Source organism: Trachypithecus francoisi, unplaced genomic scaffold (genome assembly GCF_009764315.1).
Source record: "Trachypithecus francoisi isolate TF-2019V2 unplaced genomic scaffold, Tfra_2.0 Lachesis_group0, whole genome shotgun sequence".
Lineage (NCBI taxonomy): Eukaryota > Metazoa > Chordata > Mammalia > Primates > Cercopithecidae > Trachypithecus > Trachypithecus francoisi.
In genome coordinates this window covers 151,195,303-151,211,605 of record NW_022681453.1, presented here as the reverse complement: position 1 = coordinate 151,211,605, position 16,303 = coordinate 151,195,303, and the positions used below count along the sequence as shown (strand labels likewise).

General features: G+C 40.8%; 1 protein-coding gene and 1 pseudogene across 1 annotated transcript in view; both read right to left on the bottom strand.

The window, feature by feature from the left end:
• The window catches only part of PCOLCE2 (procollagen C-endopeptidase enhancer 2), a 74,021-nt gene that overhangs the window by 7,346 nt on the left and 50,372 nt on the right, over positions 1–16,303 (bottom strand). The window contains exons 5-6 of the mRNA XM_033212410.1: positions 14,337–14,473; positions 4,586–4,740 (exon numbers count right to left, since the gene is read on the bottom strand). Of these exons, the coding sequence (XP_033068301.1) occupies positions 4,586–4,740; positions 14,337–14,473 (292 nt within the window). The remainder of the gene's footprint in view (positions 1–4,585; positions 4,741–14,336; positions 14,474–16,303) is intronic.
• LOC117084082 lies at positions 1,680–2,304 on the bottom strand (annotated as a pseudogene).

Genomic DNA, 16,303 nt, shown 5'->3' with positions numbered 1-16,303 from the left:
CCAGAAGTTGGGAAACTCACTTCAGCTGTAAATTTACAGAATTAAATTTCCTCAATTAACCGAGTCAAAAAGTTGTGGTGTCTCTGATGGCGAGCCCTTCCCCGCGCCCATTGGGAACCCGCTGCTTCTCAGCCTCGGAAGGTCAGTCTGGAAGTGGGGTGGGCGTCCCACATGCCCTTCTCCCGCTTTGGTGGGGCCTGCTGTCTGGCCTGCGAGTCACTGGCTCTCTCCTTCCCTCCTCATTTTAACTGTCACCTGTCTCCTTGCCCTTCACTCACAAAGCTGGTCCCTGGTTCTCGGCCCTCCCTGGCTGTGTTCCCGAGATTGTTTCTGTGGGTTCACCCTCCCATGCCTGATCCCGCAGTCCCGTGGCCTCATCTACGCCAGGGACTTTCTTAGATACTCAGTTCTGGCCTCGGATGTCTTCATGCTGTGGCTGTTCATTGTCAGTCTGTCAAATTTAGACCTGCTGGCATCCAGCGTTCTCCCCTTCAAGCTTATTTATTTAATTACTCTATGACTACGTTTTCTTCCATCTTTGATGGTTCAACACATTGGCTGCTCTCATTTTTTCCAACCCATCAACCCTGGCCTGTCTTTACTTCCTTAGCAATTCTATTTCACCTCCATGGTCTATTATTTCAATCATTTTCTACACAATGCCTTAAGGTCCTTCCCCTCTGTCCTTTAGCCCTGTATGAATCTGCAGAGAAATCTGTTTTTCCTGTGCCTGCCCTCAGACAACTGATTACACAAATGGGCCTTCAGCAGAGTGACAGGCTGGAGATCAGCCTACTCTCCGATTTCCACAGCAGTTTTTCAGATTCTTTCTCATTCTCCTAACCTCCCGTGCTGCCACCCCCTTCTCCCTCTCAGAGGTGACCCTGCCTATTTTCCAGGAAGAAGAGAAGCATAGCAGAAAATGTCCTCAAGATCCCCACCAAACCTCCAAGTCATCTTTATACCATCTCTCTTCTTTTCCTCCTCCGAGAGAGGGGACACCTCCTCCGACCTGGAGTCGTGCCTTCTGTGAGTCCTCTGGAGCCAGCCCCTCACACCTTTGTCAAAACTTTCCTTCTCAGTTTATTGCTACTGTCTGCCATTGCCTTCTTCTTCTTTGCTAGTTACTCCCATCAACATAAGCGGCTTTAAGACTCTCAAAGCCTCTCCTTCTTCTTTAAGGCCGAACTTGCAGAATGAGCTACTGAATTTCCTATTTCAATTTGCCGTGTTCCACACTCCCCTCAGCACTCACTGTCTGGGTTCTGCCAGCACAACGCCACATACATAGATTGTGCTGGCGTCTCCAGTAGCCTCCATGTCATGAAACCAAATGGAAACATTGTAGTCCTCCCTTACTGGAAGTCTCACCAATGCTTGACTCACTGATCACTCCCTTTTGAAACATTCCCTTCCACGGCTTTCAGCTTTCACAACACATCTTCCAATTCTCCTCCCTTCTCCCTCGCAACTCCTTTCCAATCTCCTTTGCCAGTGTAACCTTCTCTTTTAAAAGCTGGAAGTTTCTAGAGGGTTAATCTCAGCTCCTCTCCTCCTCCTGCCCTCAATCACTCTCTAGGTCATCTCGTTCTTGATCATTGTTTCAACTATCTATGTATTGATGACTCCTAATTTTTTTTTTTTTGGCATAAAGACAAACTTTATTGGGCCCCTCAGCACTAGTTCTCTTTCTCCTGCACGGTCTTGGTTCCCCAGAGACGTCCAGTCAGGCGGGCAGCAATGAGACCCACTTTGCAGCCAGCAGGGTCATCTCTGCAGACGGTGGAGGGCTTGCCGATGAGCTGGTGGTTGCCGCCTCCAAAAGGATGCTCCATAGGGTTCACGGCCACATCCCATACTCGTGGCCAGCAGTTCCCCTTTTTTATATTTGTGGTAGGCTCAGCCAGCCTTCAAGATAGGTTTGTCAATTCAGCAACCTCCAGCCACCACATCAACCACAGCTCTGTTGGCTGAGAAGATAACCTTCTTGGAGCCAGAGGGCAGCTTCACACGGGTCTTCTTGGTCTCAGCGTTGTGGGAGATAATGGTGGCATAGTTCCCAGATGCCCAGGACAGCTTGCTACGGCCTCCAGGCTTCTCCTCCGGGCAGCACACGATCATACCCTCAGGCATGGTGCCCACAGGGAGCACACTGCCAATGTTGAGTTGGGCCTTCTTGCCGCAATACACAAACTGGTCCGTGTGAATGCCCTCGGCAGCAATGAACAGCTCCACCCACTTCTTAAACCGGTACGGATCCCGGAAGACCACCTTGGCGAGGCGTGCGTTGTGGCCCGGGTTGTGGGTGATGGGTCACTCTTAAATTTAAATCTGGCTTAAATCTTTCTTTTGGATGGCCGGGCGTGGTGGCTCAGGCCTGTAATCCCAGCACTTTGGGAGGTCGAGGAGGGTGCATCAGCTGAGGTCAGGAGTTCAAGACCAGCCTGACCAACATGGAGAAACCCCATCTCAACTAAAAATACAAAATTAGCCGGGCTTGGTGGCACATGCCTGTAATCCCAGCTACTCAGGAGGCTGAGGCAGGAGAATCACTTGAACCTGGGAGGTGGAGGTTGCGGTGAGCCGAGATCGTGCCACTGCACTCCAGCCTGGGCAACAAGAGTGAAACTCCGTCTCAAAAACAAAACAAAAAAAAATCTTTCTTTTGGTCTGGAGACCCATGTATCCCTATGCATAGCATATCCACTGGAAAATCTCACAGACACCTCAAACCCAACAAAGCCACTGCCTAATTTATAAATCCACCTCCAAATCCAGTTCTCTACCTCAGTGAACAGTGGCAGTATCACCCCAGCTGTGCAAGCCCAGGACCTGGGAGGTATTCCTGACACCTCCCTGACCTCCCTAGTCCAATGAATCACCAAGGCCTGTCACTGTCTCCCTCTCATCTCTTGAATTCTCTTTGAATTTGTGCCGTAGCACAGTTCACCTGGATCAGCATGAGATTCTGATGACCCGCTGGACTTCTACGATTCATTCACCTGGCAGTGGCCATAGTGATCTTTGTAAAATGTGAAACTAATCCTGAACTTTGCTTAAACCCATCAACAGCTTCCCCCACACATAGGATGAAAACAAAAATACTTAGAGCATAGGAGAGAGTTGGCAAGGCCTGAAGATGAAACTAGAAAGAGAGGCTGGGGACAAAGTGTGAAGGGTCTGACATACCACGGGAAGGGGTTTGGGCTCCCATGTGGTCCAATCTGGTAGTCACTAGTCACATGAGGCTTTTCAATTTTAAATTCATGAAAATTAAATTAAAAATTCAGTTCCCCAATATCATAGCCACATTTTAAGTGCTCACAGTGGCTGCCATATTGGATAGCATAGCTGTAGACTATACATTTAATGGAAGAACAACATGGTCTACTTGGTGTGATGGGAGCGGGGTGGGGCATGAGGTCGGGAGAAAAGACAGAGGGTATCAAAGATGACCCTGAGTGAGGCTACTGATGCTGTGGACATGCTTGGGAAAATAAGTGGAGAAGTAGGTTTGAGGCATAAAATAGTGACAAAAACAAGTTTGTATATGCTTTCATTTAAACAGCTACAGTCACATTGTGTCCAGGAGAGAATTACAAATCCATGCTTGCGATTTCAGAGAAAGTTCAGGATGGAGATAAAAGCAGGGGAACCACTAGCTCAATGGGTGTGACCAGATAATTCACTGGAAAGAACATGGACACCAAGGCTTATTGAGCTGAGCTGGAGAAATACAGCAGTTACAATGAGGCAGTACACATCCAGACCACACGGTGGCGCACTTGCGGAGTGAGAGGAAACGTTGGACCCAGAGGTGCCTGCCTGTACTCAGCCTCAGTCTGGGTGTACATGGAAAATGGGGGCAATAAAGCTGGGCTAATTTCAGCCTATTTTATATCTTAACCTTCAGTCTTTCCTTCTTGCTTTTCCCCCTCCTCCCTAGATTTGGATTTTTAGATCTGAGGCCTGAAATCCCAGGGGGTGGAACTGATAGGCCAGGTACTAGCTACAGAGACCCTGCCTCCCTACATCATGCCTCAGCACCCAGGCCAGTTTCCCAACCAGCCTCTGTACTTCACTGAATATTGTTGTTTAATTTACTCCGATCTGAAAATAAATAAATAAATAATAAATAACATTTTATATGACATTTCGCTGAGAAGCAAACAAAAACAAAAAACAAAAAACCAAAAACAAACATTGGCAGAATATGAAAAACAGCAAGGCCCTAAAACTTCAACCTAAAATATCACAATTCTATGTAATAAAAAGCAAACGACAATTTTGTCAGTTCCGGAAACGGAAACTTAGGCTCAGAATGATCTGTGCTTATAATAGGCTTCCTAGTCATTGTTCAATGGTCATAATTTTCTTACCGGATATTTAAAAACTATTAGCTTATAAGCATTCTTACCCCCTACACCTTTCTTTCATTAATGAAGTCATATTATTCTCTTACCAAAGCTTTCATCCTATTTAACTTTAATTTCAAGTATCTTTCTCTTATTTTTTTTCTACTTTAAAAGAATTATTCTTATACTTCTAAAGTTTTTGCCACAAACTTACAAACAGAAAAACTTACCCGTGGTTACAGGGAATGTGGTGGTGACAGGCTGTGCTGTAGTTGCCGGCAGTTTTTTTGGCCTGAATTTGTAGTGACCAATAAACCCATCCGCAGTTAAACTTAAGTCTGATAAAAACTGAATAAGAAGTTCATTTCTCTCAGATACAATTGGTCTAAAAAAAGAAAAATGTGTTTTTAAACATATATATAAATACTTAAAAGTGGTGCCGCTCTGAAAATGTAAAATGTTCTAGTTTTCCATTCACTTCTGACAATAGAATTACCAGTTGTTTCAACTTAAAAGTTAAAACGCTTAAAAATACCAATTCTAATAGCTAACATTTACTGAGTGTTTGCTCAGCTAGGCACTGTGCTTTATGTGAATTGTCACATTCCACCTTCACAGCAACCCTATTTTTATCTCTTTTTCATGGAATAGGCAACTGAAGTTCAGAGAGTTCAAGTGATTTATTCAAGGCCCTACAGCTAGTATGTTGGGAGAGTGAGAACTTGAACCCAGGACGAGATAACTCCTGCCACAGAGACTGTGGCAGACACTGGGACATGGCTGGTTTTCAAAAAGCACCTCATGATTTGCCTGATTGGGAAAAGGCAGTCTCCTTGAACTAAGACTCTTGCGTTCAAGCTGGCCTGGGTTTGCCATATGTTGGCTACAGAGCATAAAAGAGACAAATCTGGTGAACAAATTCCCACACCCTGTAAGGACACAGCCGAGGGATTAACTCAGTGGGCTGATTATCTTTTCTATCCACTCTGGGCTAAGAAAGCCATGCAAAGGACTACCATTTCATTTTCAATGGCAGTTCTTAGGTATGCCCGAAATGGAAACATTTCTATTATAATCTCCATTAGCAAAATGCTGGAAAGGAAAAAAAAGAAAGTGATGAATCTGTTTTGGTGTTCATGAACGGCATCACTGATTAAGAGCTCTAATTTTAGGAGCTTCCCGGTTAGCTGGCACTAAAGATTAAGTGGAAATGATAACTGAGGCTCGAAAGCTCTCTTAAATCTTAGGGGATTACTATATTACACAAGATACTTTCATTGAAGGTTTGCTATTGTTATTTACACAATGGTTAAAAAAAAAATGCTGTCTGATGAATTCTGTTTAAAAACTAATTCAGAAGTAGAAAAAAGTTAACAAGTTATTTAAATGAATTACCCAGTGGTTTGACTGAACACCTTTTTGAGACATCTTCTCAGCCAATCACTTCTTACGCATCGTGGACAGCAAATAATAAGGCACCTCTTTTGTTTTTTTTTCCTACTGTCAGCTATGCTGAGTGGGGTTGGGTGGCAGAGGGGGTAGATCTACCTGACCCAACCAGTTAGAAACACTGCATGATCTTGTCCATCCTGAATATAACCTTCTGATCCAGGGGATGGGATGAATCAAAAAGTGAGCTTTGTGATCTACATTTATAGCTTACTATGGATTGACTATTTCTCCCCTCCAAAACTCATGTTGAAATGTAATGCCCAGTGGAGCAGTATTGAGAAATGGAACCTTTAAGAGGTGACTGGGTCATGAGGGCTCTGCCCTCAAGAATGGATTCATCCATTCATAGATTAATGGGTAAGTGGGTTAATGGATTAATGGGTAATCACGGGAGTGGGGCTGATGGCTTTATAAGATGAGAGACCTGAGTGAGCACTCTCTGCCCCCCTTGCCATGGGATGCCCTGTGCCACATGGGGACTTTGCAGAGGGTCCCCACCAGCAAGAAGGCTCTCCCCAAATGTGGTCCCTTGACCTTGGACTTCTCAACCTCCATAACTACAATAAAGAAATTATTTTTCTTTATAAATTACTCAGTTTCAGGTATTCTGTTATAGGCAACACAAAATGGACAAAGACAGTTCCAGCCACAAAAGTGATCAGGTTATTTAAATAATGCTTCTGAGATTCAAGCCTTTCATGAAAATATTCTATCATGCTTTTGAAAAACACTTCCATTAAATAAATAAAAACAATGCACTAAACACAATTCTCACCTACAATTACAAATAAAACATGTTAATTTTGTTTAAATAAAATTACAAAAAAAGCACTTATAAGCAGCAAAGGAGAGACTCAATCAGGTCAGCCTTCTAGACATGATGTTATAATTATATGATCATTCACTGCCTTTTCTATGAATTAACTTTGGGGGTGCTATATTGGAAACTGAATTTTCTCAAGGAAGAGTATTTTAGAAACAAAGACATATTTTTGTTCTGTTGCAACTGAGCTTTAGGATAAATGTGACAGAACCACAGTGCCACAAATGTACTGGGGGCCATGTTACATCTGCAAATTGTTATAAATCACTAGGCAGACAAGAGGAAATTTCACTTAGATCACTACATTGGGAAATTCCAAGAACGGACTAAGATGCTGTTTCATGTCGTATAGAGACAGTTACTGTTAGCTGGCTCAGTTATCATTCCATAGCCATCCTGTCCTTCAGTCATTACAGCCCACCAAACACCATGTCCTGCCAATTTTGCCTCCCAAATATTTCTTGATCCACATCCTCCTCTTCATCTCTACCACCCTTCTCCACCTCCTCAACTTTACCTGAACCATTGCAACAGCCTCCAAACTAGCCTCCCTGCTCACCTTGTCTAGGACGGGGGTTCTAGAGTCTCTGGTCCTGTCACGCCTGGCCTAAATTCAGTTGAGCGTTACCATCTCTGCAGCACACAGAAGCCAACTCAACCCTCCTGCCTCATCTCTATAGAGGCCCCAACTCAAGGTTTTGTCTGCAGAAATAACATACATCTCTCCTGTGTATCTTTATTAATGGATTTACCTCTGCTTGAGATGAGCCTGTCCTCCCTGCTCTCTCTAACTCCAACTCTTCCTTCAAGACTCATCTTTGAGAGGCACAGTCTCCTTTCAAAAGCTTTCCCTAATCACTTGTCCAGACTGGGCCAAAGAACTGAGAAACCCACTCAGGACATTCATTAGCCAATTCACTTATCTGCTTTGTTTTGTTCCCTCCCAGTACTTCTCTTTGCAGTTTTAATTTATCTTTGTATTCCAGGTGCCCAGCACATAGCTGGGGAGTAATCAATATTTCTGAACAGAATTCTTAATGGCGTTGATCTACATTGAATCAAACCAAGTATGATGGGGTGCCGTCTACCTATCCCCAGTGCTCCTCCTGTTCATATTTTAACAGGGAAAAGCTCCCCAAACAGGTTTTCTCATTTTCTGCACTGCTCTAACCCAGAAGTATTCTAACTGTGAAAAATATTCCTCTGGATAAAAGTGTTAGTCGGTGAGCTGGCAGCCAAGCTCTTCCAGTCAAACCCCTGGTAAATGAGTGACGCTCAACAGTGGCTGCCGGTGCCGCCCCTCCTCCGCCCTCGTGGAGGCAGCCACTACCCTGAATTTTGTGCTTCTCATTTTCTTGTTTTTAGCTATAGATTTATCACACACATATGCATCACTATGCAATATGTTGTATAGGTCTGCACGTTTTTAAACGTCATAAATGAAAGGGTATGGGGTGCATTTTTCTTTTCTTTTTGTTTTTGTTTTGTGTTTTTGAGACAAGGTCTCACTCTGTCGCCCAGGCTGGAGTGTAGTGGCGTGGTCTTGGCTTACTGCAACTTCCGTCTTCCAGGTTCAATGGATCCTCCCACCTCAGCCTCCCAAGTAGCAGGGATTACAGGCAGACATGCACTACCAGGTGACATTAATTGCTTTGTATTTTTAGAGACAGGGTTTTATCATGTTGCCCAGGCTGGTCTTGAACTCCTGAGCTCAATGATCCACCCACCTCGGCCTCCCAAAGTGCTGGGATTGCAGGCATGAGCCACAATGCTCAGCCTTTTTTTAATTAAAAAAAAAAAGCTCATTCAACATTATAACTGTTTTTTATAACATATTAAAAAAAATTCAACATTATGAGATTCATTCACTGTTTTCATTGCTATATAGTGTGCACTATAACACAATTTAAAAATTCTCTTGTTGATAAACATTGGGCTATTTACTCTCTCCCACCCTCATTACAAACCTTATTGCTGAGAACATTCGTGTATATGTCTTGCGGTGCAAAAGTGGTTATATCAATTTACACACCTTTCAAAGGTTTATTCACTACGCAGCTTTCTTCTTTTGGGAATGCCTTTTCATGTCTTTTACCCCCTTTTTTTTTTTTCCTACTGGGTGGTCATCTTTTCCTTATTAATTTTTAGAATTTCTTAATACATTCTGGAACCTAGGCCTTTGTCAAATGTATGTTATAAATATGTTTCCATCTGTGCCTTTTCTTCTCCCTCTCTTTCAGGTATATTCTGATGAACAGAAATTCTCATCTAAGTTTCTCATTTAAGTTTCTAATCCATCTGTCATTGATTTTTTTGTGTGATATTAGCTATGAATATAATTTCATTTTTCCATATGAATAAAAATAGTCTAGGCCCCATTTTTCAATGAGGCCATCCTTTTCCTGCTGACTGATGGTTCTCTGTGACAGGCCCAATCCACAGATATATGTGGATATGTTTCTGGCATCTCCTTGTTGTTTAATTAGCCAGTCTGCCCATCACTCTTTTAAAACCACACTGTCTTAACTACAACATCTTTCTGATAAGGTTCCATACATGGTAAAGCAAGTCTTCCTGCCAGGTTCTTCTCCTTCAGAACTGTCTTACTTTTGCCCCCTTCTTCCTATCCCCTTGCAATCCCATGCACATTTTAGAATTAGATTGCTAGGCTTAATGGAAAACCATTTTTAATATTTTTAAATGATATTGAGTCTTCCTATTCATGAGCATTGTATATAGCTCCATTTATTTCGGTCTTTTAAAATATATTTTAGCAAGGTTTCATAATTTTCCCTATTAAGGCACATTTTTATACTTATTCCTGAGCAACATTTTTAGTGCTTTTAAAATAATATATGTTTAAAATATATAAACTTTTAAGTTCAAGCTATTTAAGAAAAAATATTTGTGAATAAAATGATGTTTCCATTATAAGTCCACAAGTCACACTTTAATCTGGTAAGGTACAAAGTTAAATTAATCAAGTTTCTAAATTCAAACCAACCTTGAATTCCTAGTCACAGAGTATTTTTTCATACATTGCTAAATTTGGCTTGCCAAGATTTTGTTTCAAGATTTCTTTTATATCATACTGATAAATGAAACTGGTCTCTAATATTCTTTTCTTGTACTGTCCTTACCTTGTTTTTGGTGTCAGGTTCATACTAGCTTTATAAAATTAGAGGTGGAACAATCACTATTTTTCTCTGGAAGATTCTGTGCAGTATTAGAAATGTCTGTATCTCAAATATCTGTCAGAACTTTTCCTTCCTTGACAGAAAAACCTTTAACTACTGAATAAATTTCTTTAGTGATCATTTGGCAAATACGGCTTTTTCTTTCTCCTGTGTCCATTTTTGCTTGAAAAAACTAGTTTCTCCAGTTGCTGGATGTAGTGTTCTCTATTTGTCTATTAGACCAAGCCTGTTCATTGTTTTTCAAATCTTCTACCTCCTAATTTCCCATCTTTCTCTCATTAACAGTTAATCTGTTAATTATTGAAAGAGATGTGTTAAAAATATCAACTATAATAATAAACTTTGTAGGTCTGCCTTTCTTAATTTTTTAAATTTTTTTGCTTCATATAATCTTATGTACAAGTTTACAAGTTTACAATTTTACAATTATTACACCTGCCTGATAAACTGGATCTTTTATCATTTATATAGCAACTATTTCTGGTAATGCTTTCTGCCTAAAATTGATTTTTTCCTGATATCAATGAAGCTATGCCAATTTTCCTTCAATTAGTGTTTGCTTCTAATCGTTTTTATATCCTTTTATTTTCAAACTCTGTTTTTATTTTGGGGGATGTGTCTTGTAAACAACATATAATTGGACTTTGTTTTGTTATTTAGTATAACACTGTTTTCTATTAATTATTTGGTCCATTTGTATTTATATCGATTACAGGTATATTTATAGATATACCTGTATATCTATCTAGATGGTAGATACATTTCTACCATCTTATTTTGTGCTTTTTGTCTTTTGAGATAGGGTCTTGCTCTGTCACCCAGGCTGGAGTGTAGTGGCACGATTATAGCTCAGTGCAGCCTCAATCTCTAGGGCTCAAGTGATCCTCCACCTCAGCCTCCTGAGTAGCTGGGACTACAGGTACATGCCACCATTCCCAGTTAATTAAAAAAAAAAATTGTACAGATGGCATCTTACCATGTTGCCCAGGCTGGTGTCAAATTCCTGGGCTCAACTGATCCTCCAACCACAGGCTCTCAAGGTGCTGGGATTATAGGCTTGAGCCACCACGCCTGTTTTGTCATGCTTTTGAAAATATTTCTCATTTTTTCTTTTCTTACTTTCTTTTGCACTGAATTTTTTGTCACTTCATGTTTCCCTCCACTGTTTTGCAAGTTAAAGACCGTATTTCTACTTTTCTCAGAGGTCATTCCAAATTTCACATCCACATTTTCTTTGGCATATTATAAAGTTAATATCTTCACCCTATGCTCAAATTGTCTTTGGAATGCTTCCTTTTGCATGTCAGTCCTTTATTCTGTGATCATTATCTTTCTGCGTCCAGTACGAGGATGCAGTGAGGGCCTGCTGGTATTTTATCAAATTTCCTTCAGAATCTCTAGACTGAATTCATTCAAGACATATTTCTCAGTTCCCTAATTCTTTCTGCAACTGTCTTATCAGCTATTTGACGCAAGTACTAAGTTTCTTGTTTTAAATTATTACGTCTCTGTTCTGGGAATTCTATTTGGTTCCTTGTTAAATCTGTTTGATCATTTCTTAAAGATTCTTGTCTCTTAGTCATACTTTCAATGGCCTGTACTTTGTAGGCTATTGATTTTCTTTAAGCACAATGATTTTACATTCTGTATCTAATAATTTTAAGATATATAATCTCTGTGGGTCTGATTATACTGTTTGTTTCTACTGACTCTGTTTATCTTGGCTTTCCATTCAGTTTTGTGATTTTTTGATTGGGAGTTTACATTCCTTGAAACTTTATAAGGATTCTGAAGCTTAAGTTCAGATGCATTCTTCCAGAGACTTGTGTTTTCATCTGTCAGCTCCTGTGGGCATTATCAACTTGGAAGCTTTAAACTCAATTCTTGACCTGTTTTTTGGGGGACAGTCAGGTAGTGTAAATCTAACCCCAAATGTTGGCTGGTTTTTGGTTAGAAATTCTCATCGGAGACTATCCTTTCCTTCACCAAAAGCCAAAGCAAAAACAGCCAGTTTTCCTTATCTCCCTTAAGGAAGAGAGAAAGTTAGCTTACTTATATTGGTGTCACCTTCTCTGGGTCCCTTTTCTATACATGCTGTGGTCTTTGTTCCGAACTCCCCTTGCCTGGATCCCGAGCTTTGTCTCTTGTCCGCAAGCACGGTCTGCTAGAATGAAGTGCTAGGCCTCCAGGAACTGGCACATGCCCTGGGGGAGCTGCCACCTTCAGCATGTGCTTCTCTCTCTGGCTTTGGGCTTCCTTCGACTTTTGACCTCTGATGAATTCTCTTGTTGCCAACTCAGCAATGCTTTCAGAATTTTTTCTTAAACTTTAAGGAACACTGCTTAGTGTTTATGAAAAGTTTTTAAGGATATCTTATCTTACATATTGCTAGAAAATGCAACTTGAAATTACTTTTTAAAGGTATTTGGATACGAAGAGGAGAGACATGGAAGAAAAGCTAGAGCAGGACAGAGTCAACAGAATTTATAACTTTTTTTTTTTAATTTGGGAGAACTCAGGTTTATAGGCTATGGGGAAAGAATAAAAAGGGAGGTAGAGGATAAACATGAAGAAAAAGAGGAGGATTAATTAACGGAGGAAAGTTTCAAGGGAAAAAAGGAGGCGGTCCAAAGGAAGACATAGATGAATGTGTTGGCTTTCAATAGGGTGTGGTGGTCCCCAAAAATGTCCACATCCTAATCCCTGGACTCTGTAAATGTTTCTTTATATGGCAAAGGGGCTTTGCAGATGTGAGTAAGACTCTCCAGAAGGGGAGAGTGTCCTTTATTACCTAGGTAGGCCCTGAATGTAACTAGTGTCCTTATAAGAGGGCGATTTGACTAAGAAGAGGAGACAGAAGCAGTGACTGAAGTGACACACTTTGCCAATGAAGGAAGAGGGCTACAAGCCAAGGCATGCAGGCAGACTCTAGAAGCGGAAAAAGCCAAGGAAACAGATTCTCTCTCAGAGCTTTCAGAAGGAAACAGCCCTGCCGACACCTTGACTTTAGCACAGTGAAACTGACTTCAGACTTCTGGCTTCCAGAACTGTAAGAGAATACATTTGTGCTGTTTTAAGTCGCTGCATGTGTGGCAATTCGTTACAGCAGCAATGGGAAAATAATTATCTAGGAGCTTAGAAATAGGCCCTTCTCCAATATATTCATCTGTAAACCAAATTTGGGTATGGTTATGCTTAAATTATAACTACTATCTTGTATGTATTAAAACATTCTTAATATTATCAATGTAAATGTAAATGAATTGCAATAGAAAAATACCCTCCTTTAACTCAAATATGTCAATGAAAAATCATAGTAATGCATATAAAATCAAGTGATGCATATAATCTAATTATGTTTAAGCAACAGATAGAAAAGGGTATTTAAATTGGCATAATGGTGACTTGAAGGCAAGCTGCAGTAATTTCAGCTGTTGCTTTTACTAATATTGTCAGTGAAGTTGTGAAATATCTTGCACCAAAATACAGTTATATATCGGACCAGAATACAGCAGAGTTAAGTAACTTGCTCAGTGTCACACAGTTATTAAGTGGCAGAACTCTTGGCTCCATAAATGTTTGTTGAATAAATACATGGTACCTTCAAGGTCCACTTAGCAAAAATTTGGATAGCAATGTGAGGGGGAGGCATAAGGCCTCAAACAGTCCAGGACAGATCTCTGATAAGGTAAAATCATTTGGGTTTGTTGTAAACTTCTGGGTTTCCTTGTCTGGATCCCCGGTATTCAGCCCCCTGGTTGTTTTTGTTTTATCTTGTTTTCAGCATTTTCCCATTCCACTCTGATGCTTGATCTCATTCTTACAGGGCAGTGATGTATCCAGGTACCTGGCTCTGCATCTTACCCTGGGGTATCACCAGCTCTACTTGCTTCTGTTTGGCTGTTGACACTTCTGTTAATGTTGTCTCAGGGTCTGGGATGGCTATTCTTTGTTGGTGGTGCTGACTCCATGGTTATGAGACTTGTAGTGGTTTGGATCTGTGTCCCTGCCCAAATGTAATGTAATCCCCAATGTTGAGGAGGGGCGTGTGTGCTGGGAGATGACTGGATCATGAGGGCGGTTTCTCTGGCTTAACACCATCCCCCTTGATGCTGTCATTGCGATAGTGAGCTCTCTGCTCTCTGGTCATTTAAAAGCATGTGGCACCTCCCCCCGACCTTGCTCCTACTCAGGCCATGTGATGTGTGTTTTCCCTCTTTCCCTTCCACCATGATTGTGCGCTTCCTGAGGCCTCCCCAGAAGCAGAAGCCTCATGCTTCCTGTACAGCGTACAGAACCCTGAGCCAATTAAACCTCTTCTTTTATACATAAATAACCCAGTCTCAGGTATTTCTTTATAGCAGTGCAAGAACTGATTAATAGAGGACCCAATAATTTAACAAAACAACAACAACATAAAATTTTCCAGAAAATAAATGTGATTGGGAAACAACAAGAAACCAGTTTAGAGCCATAAAACTATTAATGACATAAACAGGTGCTACTTACGCAGGTGGACTATCACCACAATACTTTCCAATTCTTTCAGCATCATTGATTTCTCCGCCATTAAACACAGCCACATAATCATATCGGCAGTAGTTATCTCGCTCCACATCAAACTTCTCAAACTTTAATTCTACAAGCTTTAGAGAAAGCACAATAGAAGTGTCAAATATTAATAGCATTGTTGAATAACCTCAAATGGAATTCTTCCTCTCCCCAGATTTGGAGGATACTACAATTTTCCTTTGTAAAAAAAGTATGCATTATGTTTAAGTGCTTTTTGTTGCATATTTCTTTAGTTAAAAAAAAAAAAAAAAAAAAACTGTGGTATTCTTTTGCTTTTAATTGTAATCTTTCCAAAAGATCATCTCAAACTCAGATCAACTCTAGTTAGGATATTAAAGTTAAGAATTCTGTTCACGGCCGGGCTCGGTGGCCCAAGCCTATAATCCCAGCACTTTGGGAGGCCGAGACGGGCGGATCACAAGGTCAGGAGATCGAGACCACCCTGGCTAATACGGTGAAACCCCGTCTCTACAAAAGAATACAAAAAACTAGCCAGGCGACAAGGCGGGCGCCTGTAGTCCCAGCTACTTGGGAGGCGGAGGCAGGAGAATGGCGTAAACCTGGGAGGCGGAGCTTGCAGTGAGCTGAGATCCGGCCACTGCACTCCAGCCTGGGTGACAGAGCCAGACTCCGTCTCAAAAAAAAAAAAAAAAAAAAAAAAAAAAAGAATTCTGTTCACTTACAGCTACAAAAGTATGGGAACATTATGTAATGCTAGCAACCTACTTTAAGACTATAATTGGTTTTGGAGATCTATTGTACAGCATGGTAACTATAGTCAATAATAATGTATAATAAACTTAAAAATTGCTGAGAGTACATTTTTTTGTTGTTTTTTTGTTTGTTTGTTTTTTTTTTTTTTGGAGACAGAGTTTCACTCTTATTGCCCAGGCTGGAGTGCAGTGGTATGATCTCAGCTCACTGCAACCTCTGTCTCCAGCTTCAAGCAATTATCCTGCCTCAGCCTCCTGAGTAGCTGGGATTACAGGTGCCCGCCACCACACTCGGCTAGTTTTTATATTTTTAATAGAGACAGGATTTCACCATGTTGGCCAGTCTGGTCTCGAACTCCTGACCTCAAGTAATCTGCCTGCCTCAGCCTCCCAAAGTGCTGGGATTACAGGCATGAGCCACCATGCCCAACCAAGAGTAAATCTTAAATGTTACCACCACCCTCCACACACAAACAAAAGAATAACTATTTGAGGTGGATGTGTTAATTACTTTGATTGTGGTAATCATTTCACAATGTATACATATATCAAAATACAATGCTGCACACAGTAAATATATATAATTTCACTTGTCAACTATACTCAATAAAGTTGCAGAAAAAAAGAAAAAGAGAAAAACAAGACTGTAATTGGATAATTGGATGTGTGTTGTAGTGGGAAAAGAGTCTATATACCCTAATAGAAGCTAATAGAAATAAAAAGTATTATCTAAGATGCTCCTTATATTAGTCTATGTCAGGGAGTAGTAGTGTGTGTGCATATATGTGTAGGAGGGTGAGCTGAGTGGATAGAGTTATTGCTCTTTTGAGGGAAGGAGACTGACATTTCTATCCAATGTAAAGGAGTCAAATTTTCAGGACCAATTATTAAGGGAAATGGAATTGACAGCAGTGTCTTCATGAAGTATGTTTGAAATGTGTGATAACCGTGCACAGCCTAATCAGAGTGTGGTTATTTTTGAAGAAGTTACATAGGAGCACTGATCTACAAAGTCAGTGTTAGGTTTTTAGTATTTCTCAATTTTTTGCACTAGTACCAATAATAGTGTCCTAAATTATTCAAGTGAATAGGAAATTCTGATTAAATAGGCAATCAATCATTCCCCATACAAGCAGATGTTTAAAAGAACATTTCCAACATGTGAATGAAAGGAAATCTCACTGGATTTAT